This window comes from Pelobates fuscus, chromosome 13, assembly GCF_036172605.1.
Source record: "Pelobates fuscus isolate aPelFus1 chromosome 13, aPelFus1.pri, whole genome shotgun sequence".
Lineage (NCBI taxonomy): Eukaryota > Metazoa > Chordata > Amphibia > Anura > Pelobatidae > Pelobates > Pelobates fuscus.
The window spans coordinates 12,750,291-12,773,436 of record NC_086329.1 but is presented as its reverse complement, the minus strand read 5'-3'; the positions used below and the strand labels follow the sequence as shown (position 1 = coordinate 12,773,436).

The 23,146-nt window shown below is 40.4% G+C and overlaps 1 protein-coding gene across 1 annotated transcript in view; it reads right to left on the bottom strand.

The window, feature by feature from the left end:
* RHOJ (ras homolog family member J) overlaps positions 1–22,770 on the bottom strand; it is a 117,661-nt gene extending 94,891 nt beyond the window's left edge. The window contains exon 1 of the mRNA XM_063440116.1: positions 21,993–22,770. Coding sequence (XP_063296186.1) covers positions 21,993–22,200 — 208 coding nt within the window. The 5' untranslated portion in view covers positions 22,201–22,770. The remainder of the gene's footprint in view (positions 1–21,992) is intronic.
* Between the last annotated feature and the right edge of the window lie 376 nt (positions 22,771–23,146).

Here is a 23,146-nt window from a genome sequence, read left to right as displayed (position 1 = left end):
TCGACACCACTTGACCACCACTCGTCCAACTCATATGTAATGACGAAAGGAACTGCTGAATAAATTGCTAAGTTTAGATCTCCACAGATCAGAATGAAGGATTCTGAATGGCAAAACTTTTCCTGGTCTAGGAGTGGAGGCTGTGGAGCTTTTTGCCTGCGAATTATCAGCAGTCACAAAACAATAAAACAACAACAACAAAAAAATACAAGAAAAACAAAACAACAACACGGTTTAGAAGATAAAGATAAAGGAGAAGTGTTCTAGGGGTCTGGATCTTATTTTTGGTCTATATAATCTATAAAAGTAGACCTACTTACAGCATGGAGGGGTCCTTTAGAGTGTGAGAAAACATCAGATCTCATTACCCAATTCTCATTCTGACAAATAATATAAATTGCTCCATTACGAATATGGACATTTTACATGTTATCATAAGTGAGCAAGCTGGAAACCCATCTCACTTCTGATAAATTAACAGTTCTGTCTCATCAATGGCTTTGTTTTGCCCCCCTGGTGGGTTAGCACTAGGTTGCAAAGAAATACATTATGGGAAAAAAAAATGCTCTTTCCATTTTCCCCTTCATTGATCTCCACGTTAAGAAAGATTATTCAGTTAATACCATTTATTTTTCTTACCATCTGTTTATAAAAATAATGAATATATTGTACATACTGCTTAATCATTTAATTGTGGTGGGAATTGCACATTAACAAAAGATGACGATTTAGCTCAAAGACCATCATATTCAGGAATTGCTTTACACTAATATGTACCTCTTAGAGTTAAACAATCATGGAAGCAAATTTTATTTTTTTATTTTTCCTAAACATGTTTACTTTGACATACCTGCCAAGTGTCCATTTGTAGGAGGAACAGTCCCTTCATTTGTGTACAACTCCCAATTCCTCTTTCCTACAGACTAATGTCCGTCTGCCCAGGATCTCCACAATGCGTTACTGAATTTTACAACAAGACAACTCCGAAATAAATTTGTAATCTCAATTTTATTCAGAAATTAGTATGTGTAAATAGAATACTTCAATGAAACTCTAAATTAAATTTTCAGCGACAAAATGACAGGTCTTATAGCCACAGCGAGGGGGCAACAAATTAAGCTCCCCAGGGAAACAGATTCACCACAAGGAAGAACTGCACTCTTATTAGTCGATTTTTTTGAACTGTCTTTCTCCCTCCCTCAATTCCGCTCTTAAATTATCTTTTTTCTTCATTCTCACCAGATTTTGTTTTCACCCTCCTCTCTATTACAAGCTCAATGTCGCTCAATGTCTCTCTACTTACTGTCTGTCTTTTTAGCTTAGTATCTTCAGTATTTTCCCTTCCGAGGTTCCAGTTTCTTTTAATTGTTAAGATGTGGTTAGTTGAAAAGAACTTGCAAATTTAGGCTAAAATTGTGGACTTTAAATACAAATCTCCACTTTAGCTGCATTGGGAATGGTTTGCATTCAATCATTTTAGGGTGACAGGTGAATATGCTGTTTTTATAACCTTGCTTAGTAAATATACTCCTAAATGTCTGTATGTGGTTTTTCCATGTAAACGAGTAAGGTGGGAATATTTAGAAGGGGGAAAAAAAGGAAGAAAAGTTAAAGAAAGAATGGGAAGACACGTAGAATGCTTAAAAACACTAATGTGAACAGTTGAAGAGAATAAAGTATGAGCATACATTGTAAAGACATTCCGTGTTCTAAGAAGATAAGAAAATGTACAGACTGTGGAGAAACATGTGTCTTGATTTAATATTATTGGATACACTTTTTAAATGATTTCAGATTTTTGGATAAACTTTTAAAATTATTTCAAATATTAATATATAAAAAAAATCAGTATGTAAAAAAGTTACAATATTAAAAACACAACTAATCTTTCTTTTCTGAATGTTAAAACATTTTAAACATTTATCCAAAAATATATTATTTGAAAAGCTTATCAAAAATAATAAAATGGAAGGGGGATGGAGCCAAGCAACCGAGCAGAGTAGCCGCACTGCGAGAGAGCTCCGGGCATTTGACTATCTTTTTACGCACTGGAAGACCCCAAGACACCACACATTGGTGATTCCAGAGAACCTACCTGCTATCCTAGCACCGTTATGGGCCGAACACCCCAAAAAATGTAAACCGGACAAACCGCGTCCAGGTCTGCATATTGGAGACCTCCTGCGCCAAGCAAACAGCGCAGTAGGATTCAAAATGGACGCGTCCCCCGATGCCTTCTCAGAGTACTCTGCCAATTTCTCCCTCGAGGAAGAGATGGAAGCCCCACCGATTTTTAGGCCTCCAGACCTGGCACCGCGAGGCCCCAACAAAGCACCAGTTACCACAGAGGTGCTTAAATCTCTCCTAGCGGACCTTCAGACAAACATAGTGTCAGACCTGGCAGTGATCCGTACAGATATCAAAAGCCTGTCAAACAGGCTGGGAGTGCAGTAAACCACTGCGGGAGAACACACAAAACAAATTGCCCCCCTGCAGCAGACAATTCTGGACTTGCAGAAGCAAAACGAGTTTTACAACCATCGCTTTGCAGTCCTAGAAGACTAAAGGCGTAAGAACGACGTCAAAATTTGCAGCATCAGCAAGGACATTCCAGAAGCGGAACTACTGCACTTCATTAGGCGCCTGATGGCGGCACTCCTAAACCCAAGACAGAGAAAAATGGTGGGGCTGGAGGGATTATTCCGCCTACCTAAACCGCTGAATGCCCCAGCCGCTGCACGATGAGACCTAATAGTCCGCTCTCGGAGCGAAGGGGACAGAAGAGTAGTCCTTGAAGCCAAAGATCACATACCCTACCCGTTTATAGAAACATAGAATGTGACGGCAGATCAGGACCATTCGACCCAATTTTTAAAAATACTTTCATTAGTCCCTGGCCTTATCTTATAGTTAGGATAGCCTTATGCCTATCCCACGCATGCTTAAACTCCTTTACTGTGTTAACCTCTACCACTTCAGCTGGAAGGCTATTCCATGCATCCACTACCTTCTCAGTAAAGTAATACTTCCTGATATTTTTAAACCTTTGCCCCCCTAATTAAGGACTATGACTTCTTGTCGTGGTAGTTTTTCTTATTTTAAATATAGTCTCCTCCTTTATTGTGTTGATTCCCTTTATGTATTTAAATGTTTCTATCATATCCCCCCTGTCTCATCTTTCCTCCAAGTTATACATGTTAAGTTCCTTTAACCTTTCCTGGTAAGTTTTATCCTGCAATCCATGAACCAGTTTAGTAGCCCTTCTTTGAACTCTCTCTAAGGTATCAATATCCTTCTGAAGATACGGTCTCCAGTACTGCGTACAAAACTCCAAGTGAGGTCTCACCAGTGTTCTGTACAATGGCATGAGCACTTCCCTCTTTCTACGGCTAATACCTCTCCATATACAACCAAGCATTCTGCTAGCATTTCCTGCTGCTCTATTACATTGTCTGCCTACCTTTAAGTCATACGAAATAATCACCCCTAAATCCCTTTTCTCAGATGTTGAGGTTAGGACTCTATCAAACATTCTGTACTCTGCCCTTGGGTTTTTATGTCCAAGATGCATTATCTTGCACTTCTCCACATTAAATGTCAGTTGCCACAACTCTGACCATTTTTCTAGTTTACCTAAATCATTTTCCATTTGGCTTATCCCTCCTGGAACATCAACCCTGTTACATATCTTAGTATCATCAGCAAAAAGACATACCTTACCATCAAGAACTTCTGCAATATCACTAATACAAACATTAAAGAGAATGGGTCTAAGTACAGATCCCTGAGGTCCCCCACTGGTGACAAGCCCATGCTTCGAATATACTCCATTGACTACAATCCTCTGTTGCCTGTCACTCAGCCACAGCCTTACCCATTCAACAATATTGGAATTCAAACTTAAATATTGCAGTTTATTGATAAGCATTCTATGTGCAACAGTGTCAAAAGCCTTACTGAAATCTAGGTAAGCAATGTCTACTGCACCACCCTGATCTATTATTTTAGTTACCCAATCAAATAAAAAAATCAATAAGATTAGTTTGGCATGATCTCCCTGAAGTAAACCCATGTTGTCTCTGATCTTGAAATCCATGTGTTTTTAGATGTTCAACAATCCTATCCTTTAACATGGTTTCCATTACTTCCCCCACTACTGAAGTCAGGCTTACTGGCCTATAGTTGCCAGACTCCTCCCTATTACCTTTCTTGTGAATGGGCACAAGAAAGGTAATGGGAACATGCCAGCCCTGCAATGTGCGGACCGCAGGCACTGTGCTGACAGCTAGCAGGGGAGGGAGAGGGATGAGAGAGGACCCGGGAGCTCTTACCTGCAGCTCCTCCGGGTCCTACTCTCACAAGCACGGAGCGTTGCCGTGGTTACCATGGCAACGCCCAAATCTCGCGAGAGTGAACTCTAGCCCTAGAGCGCGGGCTAGAGTTCACTCCTACCACTGGAACCACCAGGGATTCCCCACCGGACCACCAGGGATCCAGAAATGTCCCCCTCCTCCCAGTAAAGGTAAAAAGGGAGCGAGACATAAAGAATATTTATTTTATTAAATAAAAAATAAATATTAAAAAGCCTCCTTCCCCCCCATACAAACACTGCCCCATACACACTGCCCCACAAACACACACTACACACACTGCCCCACAAACACTGCCCCATACACACACTCTACACACACTGCCCCACAAACACTGCCCAACAAACACACACTACACACACTGCCCCACAAACACTGCCCCCATACACACACTGCCCCACAAACACTGCCCCCCATACACACACTGCCCCACAAACACTGCCCCCCATACACACACTGCCCCACAAACACACACTGCCCCACAAACCCACACTGCCCCCCATACACACACTGCCCCACAAACACACACTGCCCCACAAACACACTGCCCCACAAACACACTGCCCCACAAACACACTGCCCCACAAACCCACACTGCCCCACAAACCCACACTGCCCCACAAACCCACACTGCCCCCCATACACACACTGCACCACAAACACTGCCCACCATACACACACTGCACCACAAACACTGCCCACCATACACACACTACACACACTGCCCCACAAACACACACTGCCCCACAAACACACACTGCCCCACAAACACTGCCCCCATACACACTACACACACTGCCCCACAAACACTGCCCCACAAACACACACTACACACACAGCCCCACAAACACTGCCCCCCATACACAAACTGCCCACAAACACTGCCCCCCATACACACACTGCACCGCAGCTCTCTCACACACACTGCCCCCTAATACACACACTGCAACCCTGACATACACTGCCGCCCTCATGCACTTGCACACACACTTCACCGCTCACACACACTGCATCTTTCACACACACACTTCACCCCTAACACATACCACTGCTCCTATACCCTATATCCCAGCAGACCCCAGGTAAGTTGTCAAACTGTTCTTAAACGGTTTGACTACTTACTCTGGGATGGGATCCTGGCACTACTGGCACCATAACTACTACACTGAGCTGTAGTGGTTATTGAGCCTGGATTATTTCTTTAAATAATCTACAAGTGCCCCTCCTGAGATCAGGCTCTGGATCTGCCACTGCTCTGGCATGGAGGAGATCTGTCCTTTGTAAGAAACCACCACCTACAATATCAGTGGTGCATGGTACGCACCCTCATGGCCCTTAACGGCGAAGCAAAGTTATTCATAACTGATCTGGAAGAAGCAAAAGCTCTGCTGCAGACCCTGAATCTATCACAGGACTCTCTGGCACCTGCGCGAACCCGGGCAATAGACTGGACACCTCACAAGTGGAATCCGGCAACAGCACGACCTTTTGTCCCTTAACGGTCCACACTGGACTTGTCAACAGTGGACTCCACCTGACTATCCTCACAGAGAGACTACCTCTCACACTGTGGCTCACATTGATCTATTTTAGTTGCCTACTGCTCTCAGTTTTATCTATGTTTACTCATTATTATTGCTTTTGTTTCTCACGCAATAAGCTAGACAGCACCCATCACCCTCAGCTATAAAGGTCTAAATGACGGACCAATACCCCCCTCCCCCCCCCCCCCCCCCATGCTTCTCGGCAACGCCAAGCGTAACAAAATGTCAGCTAGCACCATATAGGCGTAAAACTTAGGAATTACCAATCAAATAAGACAGTGACCAGGCATCCCAGGTTTCACCCTGAGAATTCCAACTCACCCTGTATCTCCTAGTATAACAAATAACAAGGCGGGCTTGGATGCACCTAATTATAAGCAAAGAACGTATCCCTCACCAGTAGTGAATTAATAAAAAAATAAAACTTTCATCCCGGCAGGTGTTTAACTAAATGTTAGAACTACAAATTGTTTTTGATACCTACTCTTGTTATTAATGGTATCCAGTCTGTGGTTTGAAACCAAAAATAAATAATTATTAAAAAAAAAAAAAAAATATTAAATGGAAGCAAAAAAAAATAAAAAAAGACCACGACCAAGACCATAATAAGCAGATATTCAAGGAATAAAAAAAAAAATAAAAAAATAAAAAAAAGACAGCCTGAACAGTCATTTAGCAAGGAAAAAGTCAAGCTTGACAGGCACTTATTAAAATATTCCATAACGGACAGGAATAGACTGACATTAAGTCAAAGGACTCCGAGAAAGTGCATTGAATTGTGATCTCCACTTCCAAAACACTCTAGCCAGCAAGAACGAGAACACGTCAAGCATTTCAGGTTAAAGAGTATCCAATCTTATGTGCAATTTATAACATGGACTATTTCCATCTACACTTTTATACGTCAGTTTAGCAATATCTAAATTCCCCAATTGGGGAAAAAGAATTGTCCTTGCAAAGGCTGCAGACAAGAAATCTGCAGTTTTTTTGGATACAATCCCAATGCCTACATGCAAATATAAATGCATGCATGTTTTCATTGTGATTTGTGTGTGGAGTGTTAAATCGGGTACCTCCATGCTGGCTGCCAGTGATAGGCATGTGATTCCTCTCTTTTCCCACTACATGCCACTTGGAATTTGATGACCCCTCCAAGGTGCTTTTCCCAATTTTCAATCTCCTCTACTCCATATCAACGACCAGACAAGAGAGACTCTGGTTTGGGAGGTAACAGCTGCCTTTCACATTTGGACATTGAAAAAGCTAGAAACCTCTTATATTTTATGAGATTGCCTTGCTGGTCGCTCCAGGGGTAAGGATATAAAACACTAAGTCTGGACTCACTGACTGAGGCAAAAACAATAAAATTAAAGCATTTTGACAGTTGTGCCAAGTGCATTAGCGGTGGCAACACACAGTGTACAGCAGCCATCATTAAGATGATAAACCTATAAACAGGTTCTAGTTCTTTAAACTTTTAAATGTAATCTAGCTGATGACAGATTCCAATAATCTAGTGACACAAATCTAACACTTTCTTTTTCCGATCTATGACAAGTGGCTTGCATCTTATATCGTTGTTGTATTTTTATTGCTCATACATATTCACAGATACCTTAAAGGGACTCTATTGTCACCAGAACCACTACAGCTTCATTTAGTGATTCTGGTGTCTACAGCCTGTCCATGCAGTCTTAGCACTGTAAACACGGTGAAAAGGCAGCGTTTACATGGCTGGCGAGAATGAACTCTCATAGCAGTCACTCAGACAGCCACTAGAGGTGCTTCCTGTGTCTGTGCTGAACAGTTTGCAGCACTTACGTTCAGCATTTCAACGCTCCAAATGGAGTCACTGAATGCGCCCCATAGTGAAGGAGATGCTGTATGGTACAACGTGGTGCTTTTGCCGCAAATGCACTATAGCCTTCCATAGGAAAGCATTGGATATCCTGAGATCAACAAGACGTATGATCTCAGCCTTGGAGGTGGATCCAGCCACGAGACAGGCGAGACATGGGGGAAAATATGAGTTTTAAACCTTTAGTCTCCACAAAGAGGGGGGGGGGGGATGGATACCTTAACATTGATTCCAGCACTATAGTGTCAGGAACACATGATACAGTGTAGTGTTCCTTTAAAGGGACATTCCAGACCCCTAAAGCACTTTAGCTTGCTGAAAAGCTTCATGTGGGAAGAGTGTGTCCTCTTTTTCATTACACAAAAAGTGCAGATTTCAATAGAAACTGGTAACAACCTCCTCCCCTTTGCTTTCAGTCAGACAGCAGGCCCTGTCACTTCCTGGTTTGTTTTGCTCAGTGGAGCTAAACTCAAGAGGCAGCAATTGCTCAGAGCACCTGTCTTGCAAAGACTTCTCATTGAGCTGTGTTGTGAAATGTCTCTGATTGGACACAGCCACAGAAAGTCTGGGAGGGGTTGAAGAGGAGGTTTTGCAAAGGCTGCAGACAACAGATCTGGAAGTTGGGCAAGCGGTTTCTTAAATGAAAAAAATAATGCATAATTAAATGCATGCTATTTTCCATTTGGGTTATATCTACTATATCTACTCAACAGTGATTTTTATTTTCTATTTGTGAAATGTCATGTTAAATATTTTTATACCTTAATTTAAATATTTTCCATTTTATTTTCATATATCCAGACACACGCACACAATATTCTTTAAAAGCTGCCTTCCTAATGTTATTACACATGGAGCTCCAGTGTGTGTGAAGCAGTCAGTTGAGGTCTTTCTTTGATCAGATCTCCTACCTGGTCTGCAGTGACTGAATGAATTGGGGTATGTCATATCACCCCCCTATCTTGACACTCAGAGAGCACCAAGGACTGAGCAGCATAGATCTGTGTGTCAAGCACAGACACAGATCGAAGACCTTTTCATGGTTCCAACTGGGACAGAGTGCCGACTGGACTGGGAAATCCCTGCTCCCAAGCCATGCTACCTGATTAAAACCCTCTAATTAAAGTAATCCCTCTGGATATTTCAAATGTTGGGAAAGGTGCCTTGGAAAGATAGGATAGTGACATATACGGACGGATATACAACACGCCAGTCATTCTGTTTAATATGTTCTTCATCAGTAAATCACTGCATCCGCGGATTCCTTTCTCTTTGTGAGAACATCCTCTTTGACTCTTTCTTGCTGCCTTTGGAATACCTAGCTCAGAGGAGTCATTAGTGAGAATAGAACAGCACAAAACGCATTCTTCCAGCAGATTACTGCAGCCAAGCACCATTAAACTCCTCTATAGGTCTGTACAGTAAATTTACTGATCATCTCATTGTTGGCACTGGCCAAGTTGTCGTTATTTGCTATAATTTTTTAGCTTTTCAGCGTACGTGTAAAAATACAGTTTCCGCGCAGACCCACAGATTAGAAACTCATCCAGAATGCCTAAAATCACGATAGAGGAATACGTGACCCCGAGCTCCAAACGTCTAGTTTAGAAGTTGGGTAAAAGAACAAAGCATTATGTTGTAGGCCTATAGGCGATGATCTGAAGGCTTACTATAGAAGGATTCAGACAAACTAAATAACTACCCCAAAAATAATGTATCTACCACAGCAGACCATGTTGATGGTTATATAAATATATACACATTTTTATTTGAATATTTTAAGATGTGTTGTTCTAGCAAACCCCTTAGACCTGGTAATGAACAGGAAGGGATTGGCTATTTGAGTTTCATAGTTAAGCATTCTGATGGAGGCTGTCAGAGAAACAATTGTTCTTAGTTTGCATGGTCTATAGAGGCGTTCCTGATCTTACAACTTAACCCAAGGCGCCACAGTGTAGCAGATCTTGTGAAGGAGCATGACTTGTGATGTCATAGACCTTGTTTTCATATCCTTAAATGTCTAAGACTAATCTTGCGGTCTGTTTTGTTTAGAAAGGAGCTTTTATGTTATTTCAGTTGAGAAATTGGACATTTAAGGCTAAATTAACTCTCTGGGGCACATGGAACGCTGGATAAAATTAAATTATTAGCGGTTTCATGAATCTAGATTGAGTTTATATGGCTGTGCATAATGAGACTTGTACTCCAAGAGATAAAAGAACAGGATGAAAGGTTTCTCAGCGATGTGATATATTCATCCATGTCCTGGTCTATTAGAGATTAGTGTGATTTATACTCCAAAAGGACCACAAATAAACCACAAATGGATGTTTCTTATTGGCTGACCATGTCAGCATTGAATTAAAGGAACGAATGCCACCTCTTGTGTTTATATAAAAGGATTAACAACACATCTAACCACAAATTAGTCTCTAAAATAGCCATTACGGGTTACTTTTTGAAAGGGTCTCTGGGATAGCTCATTGTAAGCGTTGCCACCATGTCTGAAAGATTAAATAACTGCCTTATTCTTCAGACGTTGGGAATGAATTTACCACCTCTATGAAATTATCTCAGTCAATTGACAACATCTTCACTATGAAAGCTTCTGTTCATGGCTGTCATTTCTTGAGCCGATTCATCATCCACACGACTAGCCAGAAATGGCAGATTAAAATACCTGGGCCGCATATCACTCCTGTGCCCTTTAAATGGGAGAATACTACATTCTCACATCTGTTTAGCTTCTTACCATTGCTTGAGACAGGAAGTGTGTTAAAAATATTTAAAGCTAAATAACTCTACAAACCGAATAGCTGCCTGACGATTAATGAACCAGAAAGAGAGGTGAGTAAAAAAAAAAAAAAAACTTTTTAAAATGTTCCTACAGACAGACACAGAATATCACTACACTGCTCTAGAGATATTTTACACATACCTGGCCATAACGGCCAATTTCGCCTTCGCTATACTAAATTAAAATTGTATTATAAGTATTCTCTGTTGTATTACATTATCAAAAAAAATAACTAAATTACAAATTAAAATACACAATCCAGCGTACTCGCTTATTCACTAAACAATGATTTCAAATCTAACAGATTGTAATAGTTTTATTTAAAAACACCTCACCTTGGCAAAAAATAATGGGGGTTTAGTTACATTATATCATTATATATTGCATAAGCCTGCCACAACGTCAATATATTAAGCAATATAACTAAACCCCCATTATTTTTTGCCTAGGTGAGGTGTTTTTAAATAAAACTATTACAATCTCTAAGATTTGAAATCCCTGTTTAGTAAATAAGCGAGTGCGCTGGATTCTGTATTTTGTATATTTTGGCCCCAGCAGCACCCTATAATGTATGCATGTTCAGGTGAGTGCAGCCCTCTTGGTTTCTTTTACATTACATATCATATACACACTTTAATATATGGTAGATTATCTGAATTTGTCGAGACACGATGGCTGTCCAAGTGATCTTAAAAGAACACTCCAAACCCCAAAATCACTTTATCTTGCTGAAGTGAAGAGCGTGTCCTACTTTTTTTTTCTATTTTACAAAAAAAAACTAAAAAAGAAAATATAGATTTTAATAGAAATTTGATTTTTTTTAAAAGTTAGCCTGGTTACAGACCACTCAATTCTGCCGTCCTGAGAATTGGGACGCTGGTGGGAGGGAATAAAAGGGGGCAGGCTAGTGCTGCGATTGCATTAACTGTAACGGTCATGTTACTTCCTGATTGTTTAACTCAGTGGAGTTAAAGTCAAGAGGTAGCAATAGCCCAGAGCACCTGCCTCTTAAAGACTTCTCATTGAGCTGCATTGGGTGTCTGTGATTGAACAGCCACAGAAAGTCTGGGCAGGGTTAGAAGGGGAGGGCTTGCAAAGGCTGCAGACAAGAAATCTGCATCTTTTACAAGCTGTTTTTAGATATGCAGCCAATAACAATATATTTGTAAGTGGAGTGTCCCTTTAAAGGGGGCTTATGTCCAAACCAATGTGAATGTCATGTACAGTTGTAAATAATTCAGCCACGGAACACTTAACAACAATGTCTCTATGGCCCTAAACCTACTGTATTACAACATTTGTTCCAGCCCCATGTTTGAAAGACTGCTGGGCAGCCAGTTATTTAGTTGGGCACTTTGCAAGCATTGCTACTATAACACTTTACAGTTTGTACTGCAGTTGTGTCTATGTAACAGTGTTTTTTTTTTTGTGGATCGGTGTCCCAATTCTCTGCTTGTCCAAGCGTTGAACGCCATCCATCTTTACTTTCCTATAAATATTATTTTCCGAGATCTGTTGAATTTTGGGTTGGGCTTCAGAAAACAAATCAGAAAGATGAGTCATTATTCTCGGATGAATATAATCTGGAAGTTTCACAATTATTACATGTATGTGTTGGATTTTCTTCAAAACGTTTATTTTTTTTTCTTCTTCACAATTTTTGCATCAAATTACAGTCAAGCTTTAGGTCTACCCATTTCACAGAACTAGTTCTTTAGGGTTCACCACAATTAAATCGATGGTCAGGGATAGATTTGAAACAAAAAATAAATAAAATAAATGTATAAAAATTAAGAAAGATAAAACTGTCCTGGGCCCCAAAGTGCTGAAACTGAAACGCCTTTTCACTTGACCCATCTCCTTCTTCCACTGCAGGCTTGAATCAGGAAGCCACAGACATGGACACCACTGATAGGCAGCTGATGTCGGCCTATCAGTAGCTCCCCATTCACAAAATGACTTGAGAAACACAGATTTTTCCTCACACATATTTCTGAATGAAATATATGGAGTCTGGCTTTTTGGGGACACTGAAGGACCACTGCACCCTGGCCACTTAATTGAGATTGCATTTAGTGGTTCTTCAAAGATAGGCAATATTTTGTTCCTACAAAACAACTAGAAAAATACATCTGTACCGATCTTAATAAAAATAACAGTCTTGCTTACTGGCTAGACAACTCAGACCCAGACAAGGGAGCAAACCTATCACTAAAATCCGTAAACCTAAAGGAGATATAGCTGACACTCCAACACACATCAACGCGGAATTCATTGCATACTTTACGGCACTGTATAACCACTCCCCACAACACACACTGGACAATCTAGGCTACATAGCTCATATCAATTCTTTTCTCAATAGCCTCCCACTGCCAAAGGGTCAAAAACAAGGACATAGAGGACCTAACAGCTCAGATAACGACAAAGGAAGTACAGGCCGCCATATCACACCTGAAGGGCAACTAGGCACCAGGACCTGATGGGTATGATATGAGCTACTTTAAAACCTTTAAGGAAGAACTGACACCCCACCTGGTGACCCTCTACAACCACTGTCGAGAGGGGGGCACACCAGACACGGCTATGGCTACAGCTAATATAGTCCTGCTACCAAAACCATGCAGAAGGCAATAGACTCCTTTATATGGCAGAAAAAGCGGCCTCAAATAGCCCGAAACCTACTATACTGACCCAAGGACAGGGGGGGTCTGAGCCTGCCCCATATCTACCACTATTACCTAGCTGGCCCAGATTATTCATTGGCCCTCACCCCCGGACTGTAGACGCTGGGTGGAGTCACTACTGACAGGAGTGGACCTACCCCAATTTTATCTATGGGTCCCCAAAACACAAAGACCCATCATGAGAACTACCTGCCCACCATCCTGAACTCTCTACAAATCTGGGACCAAGCCAAGAGTAAATATGCACTAGAGAACGTTCCCTCACCACTAACACCAGTCCTCAGGAACCGTGCATTCCCTCCAGGACTCAGAGCTAGGGACTTCAGAGTCATAAAAGCCACAGGGCTACAAATATACATTTATTATTATGTAAACAATGAGGTAGTCACCTACGACCACTTAAAAACCAAAGCTACACTCCACACTAGGGACTACTCCGATACCTGCAGATCAGGGACTTTTCCCACACACCGGAGATCCAAACAGCAGCAAAACAAACACTAACCTTCTTTGAAAAGCTCTGCAACAAGGAAACGACCCAGACCAAACTCATCATGTTCTTATACCAACACATTAGCTCAGAGTCAGGGGAATGGGGAACCCTCAAATACACAGAAAAATGGGAAGCCGACGTGGGAGAGGTCCTGGAGGGAATAGACGGGCAAGAAATATGGGAAGCATGCACCAAGGTGTCAATGTGTGTCACGCTCCAAGAACAGTGCTACAAGACACTCTTTAGATGGTACATGACACCGGTAAAACAATACCACATGAAGTTAAGCACCACAGACACATGTTGGCACCTATGTGGCGACAAAGGCAGCTACAAACATATGTGGTGTCAGTGACTGAACGTAAAAGCCTACTGGGAGAAGGTGGTAACCCTTAGTTCCTGGGTTTTGCAGAGTAGGATGACACTGGACCCATGGGGTTGTCTGTTATCCAGACCCACGGAGGGACTTAACCGACATGAGAAGAAGTTACTTAATATGATATACCTGGCAGCACGGAGGGCATTGTCACAAATGGGCTAGCCCAGACCTACCTAGCATGACCTTAGTACACTCAAAACTCAGGGATAACTATATCATGGACAAGTTAACTGCCCAGGTCCGAAATACCGTCCCTACCTTCACCAAAGTATGGGAGTTGTGGGAGCAATACAACGAGTCAACATCAGACACGTAAGAAATACCCAACCACACACATGCCCCGACCAAACCATACCCAAACACCTTCACAGAGGGAAAAATATATAAACTCCCTAGACGTCGCTGAGCCTTCAACTGTATTTTCGTTGTGTTACTTCTTTTCTAAATTTTTTGGTAACAATGTTCATATTACCGTTACAAAAACTGACAGAATTATACTGCTGGCAACCTGACCAATGTTGTACTGCATGCCTCATTGAAATTTTTGTTAAATATGCTATATACAATAACTATTACACTTATGGTTGACGTCTTCTGCGTAAGCCATAACATATGCATCTGCTCTACTAATCTGTCAATGCAAAAATAAAGTTAAAAAATACAAATAAAAAATAACAGCCTTGCATTGAAACTTGGAAAGATGTCAATATTTGCTGTGGGGTTTGAATCTCTAAACTGGTAATTGCAAATAGTAGACAATGGAATATAACATCATAGATCCATATTGCCAAGCTGGAAATCTTGTAGTTAAAATTTTTTTTTTTAAGTTTCAAATTCAAGAATTAAGTGCTCCAACTAACCATAAATATACACACACCAAAAAAATAAAAATAAGAATGCACACTATAACAACTGCAAAGTCTATTTGCCTAATAAATCCTTTACTTAAACAAATAAAACATACAAAACACATGGCGAAAAAGAAACAAGGCAAAAGAACAAATTAACTTTATGCAAAAGTAATAACCACAATTCCACAAGACGAGTAGGACAGAACACGAGCCACCAATACCCCCCAACATTTGGCACCTCACTGGCTGCCTTTCTCAAGGGTGTCTGCAATCCTATATTTGTTTGAATAAAGCATTTATTGGTCAAATAGACGTTGCAGTTGTTATTACACTGTGCATTCATTTTTTTTGTAAATAATGAAAATGTTCCTATTATCATAGTTTCCTCACAATGACCTTTTACTGGATCAACCGCAACAAATTGTTACTGCAAGATAGAATGAAAGTATAGAGTATTACAACTTGGAAAGAAAAAAAAAAAATATATATATATATAATAATAATTCAGACCTTTCACATTGGGGCCACAAAAATAAAAGAATGATACAGCGCTTAATTAACTTATAGGCAGCAACCTTAAAAGGGGATCCCTCAAACGCTTTAAAATAAGGCAAGTAAAAACAATAAAAAAGGCTGCGCCACAATAAATAATAAAAAGTCCAATAAAAAGTCCAATAAAAGAGAAAAGATCCGAATCTTTATCCTTACAGATAGTCTTTGGTGGTGAGATTTTCTACTGGTGTGGTGGATCCACTTGATAAAAAAGATAAAAAGAGAGAAGGGCAACCAATGGTGCAGTATGTAAAATTCAAAAGTGAATATAAAGGAGTAATAATATAAAACTCACATTTACCAGAGCTAATATCCAGCTCTGGAGTAAAGCGCATACAGCGGTTTTTATCCCCGCTTATGGGATATAAATGGGTTCCTCTCCGTCACTGGTGTCCAATTCTCGGAATAAAAGAGACAACCAATAGTGCTCACTGTATAGTAGTATTGATAAAATAATAAAAGAATGTACTTACAAGGCAAGAGCAGGCCAACTGCTCTGTGATGATAGCTTGGGTGGATTGATCCCCACCTAAGGATTTCTTTTAGTACAGGAAACTTCCAGGGATATTTTCCAAGGGTTTTTATAAAACCAATAAAAATAAGTAAAATAATACTAAAAAGCCAGGGTAAAAAGAAAGGTTATGTGTCTTTAAAAAAGTTGATTGGCACGAATAAATGACCAAAAATACTTTAATATATATATATATATAAAAGAACACAAATATTAAATATCCATAACGCGTTTCGTCAAAAAAGACTTTCAAATGGATTTACTTTTTTATTGTTTTTACTTTCACATTGGGGGATTGTATGTTGAAATAGAACTGATTTATTGCGGAATTGACGTACTCTCATCTTAACCCCTTACGGACCAATGCTTCGGGAATAAAAGGGAATCATGACATGTCACACATGCCATGTGTCCTTAAGGGGTTAAACAGGCGTATTCCCGCAATTTGTTTTTGACGTGCCTTGGCATTAAATAGAATGTTTGCCCCAAGAAATCTGTATTCCCATTCATTAGAAAATTGTAAAAAAGATACAGCATTATTTTCAAGACAAAATAAGCCAGAACCTTCTACTGCCCTCAACGGAATATGACTCATAGGCCAGATGGGAAAAGTATTGTACAGTTATCTAAAAAGCAGAATTGCTCACGGAGAAAATAAATATGCTACACAGTATCATATAACACTGCAATGTGGGTCTGCTAGTGGGAGGATGAAGCTGAACTTTTGGAAGGAGGGGAGAACCAAAACAATCGCAGATCATATTCATAGCATGAATGAAGAATAATTTAATGATGATTAATGCAGTTACGATGTTACCTCCTACACGTTTATTGCCTATGCTGACCTTGTCACCCTTTGGGGCAAGCCAAGAATTGTGTTGCTGATCAAGAATGCCCTATATTCAGACAATATCCTTCTTATAAGAAAGATCCAACCCCCAGTGATGTTCTGCTACAAAGCAGAGATTAGAGTCATGGGGGAAAATAAGAACAAACTGGAAAAGCAAGTCGATTGTGTTTTATGGCTTTTTATTATGACATTTGAAATACAGAACATACAAATTAGAAGACAATAGATTTCAAGGAACACTGATAGGTCAGGGTCTTTTATTCAGCAAAGGCTGAAATTAAGATTGTATTCATTTATTTTAATTTATACTGTAAAATAAACATGGCAGGACGTATCATGGGGATCCCATTGCTGGGATATTTTTGAAGGGAATCTTTAAGCTTAATGATAGTAGGAAAAGACCAGTGAATGTCCAATTGGCTGAGGTCACTTGGTTTATATTAATGTTTATGGGGCCTACACATTTAGGGGGGTGGTCAAGCTTTGGTGGAAAAAGGCAAATAGATACTCAATTGCTTGTGGATTTAAATGACCAGGCACGTTTGTTTTATTTAATGCCATGCAAATTCTGCAGGAAAAACCTTACTCTGGAAGTTGCTTATTATACTCCGATAATTATAATAAATAACAGATATTTTTGACTGCTTTTGAGCCCAACTCATTTCATAACATATGTTTTCTCCTCCAACAATTAGAATGTTTACCTGTATGGTACGAGCTTGAAATGTATCAATAAATAATCTGTAACAGTTTTTCTGAAACTGTAGCCTTTCCGAACGTTTATGGGAGTTCTGGTGACCTTATAATAGTGTTAGAACACATTTTTTTCTGTTGCAATAAGATAGACTGGAAGCAAAGGAGATGGGGGTTCAGCTGGTCCATCGGATCCACCAAAATTCTAAAGCAGTCCCAAGACCCTTTGCCATGGTCAGCCAAACCAGGCAGCTGCTCTGGGCTCTCCCAGGGACTCTGAACTAGAGCAGGATTGACCATATGATTACATTAGGTGGCAGACTACAGCCCAGGGGTTAGATCTGGGTCGCTTACCATGACTTTACTTTACCTTATGTGAAGAATGAAAGGAGAGCCCAAATGGTATCACGCCAAGGGCTCTGTAGGATCTTAATGTTTCACTGCTGAAACTGGTCAGTCCAGGACACTAACAGGGTTATTTACAAAAGTCAGAATTCTGGCCTGAAATTTGAAATTCGCTTTGAATACTCACTGTAGTAAAGAAGCCTGAGAGTATTATAAATACTCCTTATTACCAAACAGGGTCCATCTTTCACACAATGGCTTTTATGGAGGAACAGTGAATCTGGCGGGAGCGGCCCATATAGAAAAACTGAGAACTTGCCGTCGGCAATCTCTGCCAGGACTCACTCATGTTGGGATTACGGCTTTGGCTAGCAGTGCGTTCCATCAAGTGGGGATATGGTGAGAGATTTGGTGTGTATGGTTGGCAGAATGTGTACTTGCGTGCTTGTGTATGTGGCCTTGGCATGTGTGCAGCTTTGTTTGTGGGTGCACAGAGTGAGCTTAGGGATATTTTTGCATGGCACAAAATGGGTCTGGATGTGCTGGATGTGCAATTGTTTGGTGACAGCATGCAAGCTTTCCTGCACAGTATTCCCATGGTTTTCCTAAAAGAATACAAATATATATTCCGAACACTAAACTGTTCCTCTGCCCCCGTACCCCCTCCTCCAGCGACATAAGGGGTTAAATAATCCTTTATTCGCTTTAATTCCAGGACCAACGTCCCTTGGCCCTGGCTTGAGCTCCACTTCTTCTGACGTCAGCCGATGGTGGACCTAATGTACATGCGCGGCGGGCACGCATTGGGCCTTCCCTGTAGGAAAAGCATCACCTCAAACTTTCTTTGTTGTTGTGTCAGGCGAATCTGGATTCACCCATGTGGTTTTTCGATTTGGACAAAAAAAAATGTATGCAATCATTTTGGGAAAAACTATTTGGATGAACCAAAATGGAGCAAATAATAAATTACATACATATTTATATACAATATATATATATTGCGCAGTACACGGATACACACATTTATGCACCATTTGGTTCACAGATCAATTTAAAAAATCAAACTAAAACAAGGGAGAAAAAAGGGGAGGGACCATTACCCATGTATAGGGGGGAAAGGGGAGGGACCATTACCCATGTATAGGGGGGAAAGGGGAGGGACCATTACCCATGTATAGGGGGAAAGGGGAGGGACCATTACCCATGTATAGGGGGGAAAGGGGAGGGACCATTACCCATGTATAGGGGGGAAAGGGGAGGAGCTGCAAACAAAACCATATTATATTTATTGAATATATAATATATTAAATACGGATTATTTTCCCCATTGGTCCCTTCTCACTTACTCTTTGACCTGTTGCTGTGCGCTAACCATCAATCTTATTTTATTTATGTATTTTGTTTGGACCACGAACGTAACCCCAAATCATGAAATAAATGACATGGTTTTGTCCATTGACTATCTCGATTCTTTCGTGGTTGATCCATTCAGCGTTCTGGAGATTAGAATTTCAGACTAATTGCCAATCACGATTTGTTAGAAACTGAATCCACAAGTCCAATAGAGGGTGTCTTGCTTTTAAAGAAACACACTAAGTCTACTTACCTGCATCCATGTGCACAAACTGTGTCCCCTAATAAAATTGCCCTTTCTCCTACTGAAGCCAACTTTGAATGTTTACTTAGTCCTTTGATGACCACATTTTTGCATGCTTCAAGGTGCATTCTTTTCAAATATAAAAGAATATATATATATATATCCCCAGTCAAATCTGTGCGCATGGAAATTTAGCGGTTCAGATGGATGCACTGCACCACCCCGTTCACAAACCAGTGAATGTGCCACCAGAAGGTGATTACTGACCATGGTAGGGCCAGTACAAGCTTATTAAACAGTTATCCCCATCCTGTGCGACCGGAACTAATTAATTAGTGCATTAAAAAGTGTAAAATACATTAGATGGTGGCTACTTTTATCTTAGCGTACTCCTTTAACCCCTTAAAGGACCACTCTAGGCACCCAGACCACTTCAGCTTAATGAAGTGGTCTGGGTGCCAGGTCCAGCTAGGGTTAACCCATTTCTTTATAAACATAGCAGTTTCAGAGAAACTGCTATGTTTATAAATGGGTTAAGCCTTCCCCCAAAGCCTCTAGTGGCGCTTGCGTGATTCTCACTGTGAAAATCACAGTGAGAGCACGCAAGCGTCCATAGGAAAGCATTATGAATGCTTTCCTATGCGACCGGCTGAATGCGAGCGCGGCTCTTGTCGCGCGTGCGCATTCAGCCGACGGGGCGGAACGGAGGAGGATCGGAGGCACAGAGCTCCCCGCCCAGCGCTGGAAAAAGGTAAGTTTTACCCCTTTTCCCCTTTCCAGAGCCGGGCGGGAGGGGGACCCTGAGGGTGGGGGCACCCTCAGGGCACTATAGTGCCAGGAAAACGAGTATGTTTTCCTGGCACTATAGTGGTCCTTTAAGGACACAACTTCTGGAATAAAAGGGAATCGTGACGGGATATTTCTGTCATGTGTCCTTACTTCTTTAAGGTTCAACGCTTTTAAATCTCCACAAAATAAGCTTTTCTTGTTTTTGTAAACACAAGTTTATACCTTTCTGTTTTTAGGTGTTTCTTTTGTTTTATTTAAAAAGACTTCAGTTTTGTTATAATTTTTGTTATAATTTAGTGAATGCATTCACGAATTGGCAGAATAAAAACAGTCTCTACAAAGAATTTGCCATCATATTGTTTATAAATGTAACTATTTTAGTGTACGAAAGATATACGGAGGTGAGAAAACTTGTAGCAGTACTAGATGTTGTGAAATTTTATTCAAATCAAAGGCCTCCATTCTGCTGATCAGCAGCATGGCTGAGGATTATGGTAATTTTAACTCAATCAGCACCGGAGAATTAGAGAACGGAGACTGCTGTTTGACTGTACCCTCCCTGGAAACAGGTTTTGACTTTTGGGGGGATTTGTTGACTAAATAGAAAATTGTCTAAAAAAATAAATAAATATCAGCTAAAAAAAAAAAAAAAAAAAAAAAAAAAAAAACTGAATTGGAAAAATTCTTGACCTAAACTATAAATCACATTTTGGTTAGTTAAGCTTAAATTTTGGCAATTTGGTGTTAAGTGAGTAAGCACTTTATTATTTTTTTCTTAAGCAAACTTAAAAAGGACTGTTATATGCAGTTTTTTACATTATTATTATTGCGATTTATATAGCGCCAACAGATTCCGTATACATGTCCTATATAATTATATTGCCAGTTTGTGAGTTGTGTTCCCAAGATTACAGTTGCTTGCAAATTTGTGGGGATTTTACACAGCCTTACCCCTTCAAGCGACTTTACCCCGTGCAGCCAATTAGCAATGGGTTAATGAGTTGAGCGTTAGGCACTCAACAAGTACTGAAAAGCAGTGTGTGCCAATTTTCAATGAATGACAAGTTTACAAATAACACTGGGAAAAGCACAACATTAACACACATTTGAGCATTCTAAAAATAATTTAAATAAAATAGCTCTATGGAAAACAACTAAGCAATACTTATATCCCTTTACTATAAATTAAAAATGCCATATCTCAGATACGAGAGCACCTTACAGTAAAATACATAAAAGTAAGCAGAGAGTTATGCAATTATTCTGTTTGATCTATTAAAACGTATAAAGTTTATGTCACTTTTAAATAAAATTCTATAAACCACTTATTTATTTTATCTCACAACCCCATTTTTAATTCAAATATTTTTTTTTGCAGGCCGGAAAGCAGTCCATAAAATAGATGCCTTTAAACCAATTTTTGATAATTTTGTTCATCGTTTCTTATTATTAAACTGCAAAATACATTTGCGTTTTCATTATCTTAACGATAAATTGTGTAGAGTTGTAAACCGAAATTGGAAAATTGTGGCCCGAAAAGCTTAAATGGAAACACAAGTGAAGCAGAAAAATATCCGCAGCTTTGCTTTTGGCCTACGATTTGCAAATGTAGGTTTTACAATTCCTGTTTTAGTGAAAAGCCTGCCGAGTTCTTAGTTGCGCATGTTTATGCTTACCGGCGTAATGGTCGAAAACAGTCGGCACGTATTGTTCGGGGAAAGCGTCATTGGCGTAACTCATCAGGAGACAGGTTTTCCCGACTGCTCCATCCCCGACCACCACACACTTCAGCATCCGCTTCATACTGTTCGTGCTGCAAATGCTGCTCTGATGTTCGTCTCGCCTCTCCATGTCTTTTTTCTTTAAACTCCTCGAAGTCCACATGTATCCGAAAACCAACTGCAACGTGTAGTCCTCTCCCTGATAAACGAAAGATCAGGAAGTCATAATAAACCACTGCGGCAACTGCAATATCTTCTAACTAGCATACTTTTTTTTTTGGTCTGGTCTCAGAGTTTATTCATTTGTTGGCTACTTTTAGTTCCTAGATACTTCATTGCAACAGTTTGTACAGTGTCATTGCAGTTTCTGAAGCAGAGAACTCAGAGTATTCACAGTCAGTCACAGCGAATCCGCATTCACCAGACCACTCCTGCAGGATGTGTAATACACTCAGAGTCTGCTGCCAATGTACTGCATCCTCCACTTTGTATCAGGCGCGAATATTGGGGGAGAGCAATGGCTTTAAATGGTGTCTCTCCCTTTCGCTCTCTATTCGCTCTGTCTCAGGATATCATGGGTTTCCTGTACAATTCCATATTAGGATCAGTGGGCTGGTGAATCGCTGGAAACAATGGGAGCTCTGTGTGTGTGTGTGTATTGTGCAGGTCCTTTGCCAGGACACGAAGTTAGAAAAACACAAGAAGTCCTAGTGCGAGCTTACAGTGTCAGACTTCCTCTCCTGCTTATCCTGTGCTCAGCTCTGGCCAGGGAGAGACAGATGATGTCACCACTGTACTGCAATTAAAGTTACTATTATCCTTCCCCGAAGAGGGGGGCGATAGGGGGGAGCAACAGCAGATTTCATTTAACCCTATGCTTCTATAGAAAAAGTTTTTTTTTTTTTTTTAAAAGGAGGCTCCTAATCTAGACAAATAAAGCGTGTTTCTTTAACCTGTTAAGGACCAGTAATGTTGCATGCCATCACCACATTCTGAAATGTCTTATTTATTTACTATAAGCAGCTACAGAGAACAGAATGAATCAGAGGGCTCAGATTGTTATGATGACAGACTGAATTGTCTCGTTGATCAACGTTTCTTTTTCCAAG